This window comes from Mandrillus leucophaeus, unplaced genomic scaffold (assembly GCF_000951045.1).
Source record: "Mandrillus leucophaeus isolate KB7577 unplaced genomic scaffold, Mleu.le_1.0 Scaffold24, whole genome shotgun sequence".
Taxonomy (NCBI): domain Eukaryota; kingdom Metazoa; phylum Chordata; class Mammalia; order Primates; family Cercopithecidae; genus Mandrillus; species Mandrillus leucophaeus.
The window spans coordinates 3,694,239-3,698,112 of record NW_012102476.1 but is presented as its reverse complement, the minus strand read 5'-3'; the positions used below and the strand labels follow the sequence as shown (position 1 = coordinate 3,698,112).

The window sequence follows — 3,874 nt, the reverse complement described above, 5'->3', positions numbered from 1 at the left end:
AATAATAATAATAATAATAATAATACCTCCGAGGGAGCTGTTGTAAGACTGAAATGGATAAATATATGTGGAGCAAATAGAACAATGCCCAGCACATTGTAAAACACCATCTAAATATTTGCATAATTTTAATTATGTTGGCCAATGGTCCTTACAGAGTTCTAATGAAGATTAAATGACATAACAAGAATGTAAGACTTATGCAAAAAATACCATCAAGTGATCATATTTTGCTAGGTTGTCCGGACACAGAGCCTTCCCCAGATCGGGATTTAGCAGGCGCTCACCTGAGAGGGAAAGTAACTGGGAGCGGAAAGTCAGCGGGGGAGGTAGCCCAGTCTGAAGCCTAACAGGGGTCTTTGCGGGCCTGGATGCCCGTGGTTTTCCGGCCCTATATGGCCTGGGTGCCCTTGGGCAAGTCACTCTCCTTTTTCCCCTCTGGCTTCCTGTTCCCTCATCTGTGAAATGGGGACGATGATGTTTGCGCAGCTTTTCTCGAAGGGCTGGTGGTGCTGAGGATCAAAATGGATTATGGATGTAAAAGTGTTTGTAAATGGTAGAGGATTATTAGCTCCCAGCTCTCTTTGTATTTATTATACCAAATAAACCACACTGGGGCCTTCTATCTTTCTTCCTCTCTTGAGGACAAATAGGTAGCCCAGGGTGCTCCAGAGATGAACCTAAGGGAGGTGGCTCCAAGAACAACAGGAGAGATTGAAATTAGATTTTAGGAAGGACTTCCTAACGTTAGCAGGGGGAAGGGAGAGAGACAGAGAACGGGAAAGTCCTCAGGCTCCCGGGCCAGGGAGAGGCCGCATGACCTGCGTGAGGCTGGTGGCTGAGTGAGTGGTTGAAGGGAGGGAAAGGGCAGAGGAAGGCTTTTGGCTCTAGGGGAAGAAGGCCTTGTAGCACAGCTGGGTTTTGAGAACAGAGAAAATGAAGAGCATCAGGGTAGGCCGATGGCTCCCCAGAGGTGAGCCCAGCATCCCAGAGCCTCTCAGGGTCCCCAACTTATGCCACCTGTGCCACCCCACTTTCTGGGGGCAGCTGTGAGCCAAGATGGAGGAAACCCCCTTTCCAGGCAGATGTTTGGGATTGTCTGGAAATTCAACACAAGTGCCGAACGCATTTTCCGACACAGTGTGGGCCCAGCGTCTGTGTGAAGACTCCCTGGAGCTCCATTTGGGCAGGGCTTAGCAGGAAGGCTGGGGTGGCTTCAGGAGCGTGGAGCTGGAGGCCCCCCGGGCTGTGCGGGCTTTTCCCGGGGCTGTGGGGCGCTGGTGATCCTGAGTTTTGGCTGTGTGGACTGCACCTAGGTCCCATCTGGCCCTGTCTAGGTTCAATCTGAGCTGTCTGGGATCTGTCTGGGATCTGTGTGAGCCTCGGCTAGTTCAGTCCGAGCCTGTCTGGTTTCTGTCAGGCCCTGTCTGCATTCCGCTGGGACCCTGGCGAGCTCTTCTTTTTAGATGCCAACGGACTACACCCCCAGGTGGATGCTGTTTGGATCCTGTCTTGATTTCACCCAGGCTCTGGGGGTTGGATTCTGTCTGAGCTCTGGCTGGGTTCTTTTTGGAAATCAGGATGAACTCTGTATGCATTTCCATTGGGACTGATCAGGGCTACAGATGTCATTAAGCTTGATGGGCTCAGATTTTGCCGTCAGACCTCTGTCCCAAGCAGAGAAGGACTCAGGCGTGTGTAGCACGGTGCGCCTCCCCTACAGCCTTTCCTCCTGTCCAGCTCTGAGCGTGTGTGCAGACATGAGGCTCGGAGAAGCTGGAAGAACAAGCCCAGTGAGCCCTCCCAAATGTCCTCGGGGGTGCAGCTGAACGCCAGTGTCCGCACACGTCAGTGCGGCTCAGCTGAGTCTGCGTGCGGGTGAACGCCAGCATCAGTGCATCTCCGTGTGGGTGTCGGGGGGCCTATTCCTGTGTGCCTTGGGTGTCAGCTCTTCTGTCTGTGTTGCGAGTCTGTCTGTCGGTGGCAGTGGTGCTGTGGGTGGGTAAATCCTTTTGTGTCTCTGAGCCCTGCGGGTGGAGGGTTGAGCAGCTGCAGGTTGCAACCGGGAAATCCAAGCCAGCAAGAGTAGGTGGGTGTGAAGTTGGAAGGGGCTGGATGAAAGGAAGTGAATCCACTGCGAGGGAGAGCCGGCTGGGAGGGGAGGGAGAGTGGGCGGGAGGAGGGGGGCACAGGGCGCAAGGGAGGTCGGGGTGCTGCCTGTGTCTCTTATCCAGCCCTCACTGCTTGCTCAACTTCGTGCCTGCCGCTGTCAGTGAAGTGACCTTGCATAGGGGACATGTCTGGTCGGGTGGGGCAGGAGAGGAAGAGAAGGAGTAAAGTGAGATCCAGGCAGGAGAGCAGGGACAGTAGGGAGATCCAGGCTCCTGGGACTCCAGTCCAGGACCCTTCACGGAGCCCAGGGTCAGTTACTGCAAGCCTGACATTGAGCCAGTTGTTGAAATATTGAAATCATCCCTATTGGTTGGTCAAGGCTGACTCTGCGCCCCCAAGGCCACATCTGCGCTGAGAGGGGGTCTTTTGCCAATTTCTTCTAAGGAATCCTTTGGGCTGACAGATACTTTTGATGCCTTTGTCATCTCCCCTGCATGGGACCCCTCCCAGGACCCCTTCTCTGAGCCTGGAGCTGGGAGCACCTGTGTGTGCATGGCAGGGAGAGGGCAGGAGAGCCGGGAGCCAGCCTTGGGGACCCAGGTAGGGCCTGCTCATGGACTCAGCCTTCCTTTGCCCCCAGGCGAAAGACAGTGATGATGAAGAGGAGGTGGTCCACGTGGATCGGGACCACTTCATGGATGAGTTCTTTGAACAGGTAATGGGCCTCCAAGGCCCCCAGCCCCAGTGCCCAGCCCCAGCGCCCAGCCCCAGCCCCAGCCCCAGCACCCAGCCCCTAGCCACCAACAACTTCCTTTTTCCTGTCCCCCACTTCCCTGCTCCTGCGCTCTCCCCGGCCTTTTATCAGCCCTTCTGGGGCTGATCCTCCCCCTGAACCCTGGCTGGTTCCCCTGGAACCCGTTGTTTGGCCTGACAACTTGGCTGGGTATAGCCGATTTTCTCCTCCAGGTGGAAGAGATCCGGGGCTGCATTGAGAAACTGTCGGAGGATGTGGAGCAGGTGAAAAAACAGCATAGCGCCATCCTGGCTGCCCCCAACCCAGATGAGAGTGAGTGTGGCTGCCAGTGACTGTGGGGTGGGAGGAGAAGGGGTCTGGGGTTCCCACCCAGACATCTCACTTGTCCTCGCTCTCCCCTTAGAGACCAAACAGGAGCTGGAGGACCTCACTGCAGACATCAAGAAGACGGCCAACAAGGTTCGGTCCAAATTGAAAGGTGAGGAGTTCAACCCCTCAACCAGGGAGGAAAAGAACTGTGGGTAGAGCATGGTGGCTCAGGCCTTTGGGAGGTCAAGGCGAGGCCAATTTGCTCGATCCCAGGAGTTCAAAACCAGCCTGGGCAACATGGCAAAACTCTGTCTCTACAAAAAATACAAAAATTAGCTGGGCCAGTTTGGGAGGCCGAGGCAGGTGAATCACGAGGTCAGGAGTTCAAGACCAGCCTGGCCAGGATGGTGAAACCCTGTCTCTACTAAAAGCACAAAAATTAGCCTGGTGTGGTGGTAGGCGCCTGTAATCCCAGCTACTCAGGAGGCTGAGGCAGAGAATTGCTTGAACCCAGGAGGTGGAGGTTGCAGGGAGCTGAGATCACACCACTGCGCTCCGGTCTACGTGACAGAGAGACTCCATTTCAAAAAAAAAAAAAAAAAATTAGCTGGGCATGATAGTGCGTGCCTCTTGTTCCAACTACTCGAGAGGCTGAGGCACAAGAATCGCTTGAGTCCAGGGTGTCAAGGCTGCAGTGAG

The 3,874-nt window shown here is 54.8% G+C and overlaps 1 protein-coding gene across 1 annotated transcript in view; it reads left to right on the top strand.

The window, feature by feature from the left end:
• The window catches only part of STX1B (syntaxin 1B), a 32,566-nt gene that overhangs the window by 12,670 nt on the left and 16,022 nt on the right, over positions 1-3,874 (top strand). Inside the window, exons 2-4 of the mRNA XM_011982551.1 lie at positions 2,753-2,827; positions 3,079-3,178; positions 3,270-3,344. Of these exons, the coding sequence (XP_011837941.1) occupies positions 2,753-2,827; positions 3,079-3,178; positions 3,270-3,344 (250 nt within the window). The remainder of the gene's footprint in view (positions 1-2,752; positions 2,828-3,078; positions 3,179-3,269; positions 3,345-3,874) is intronic.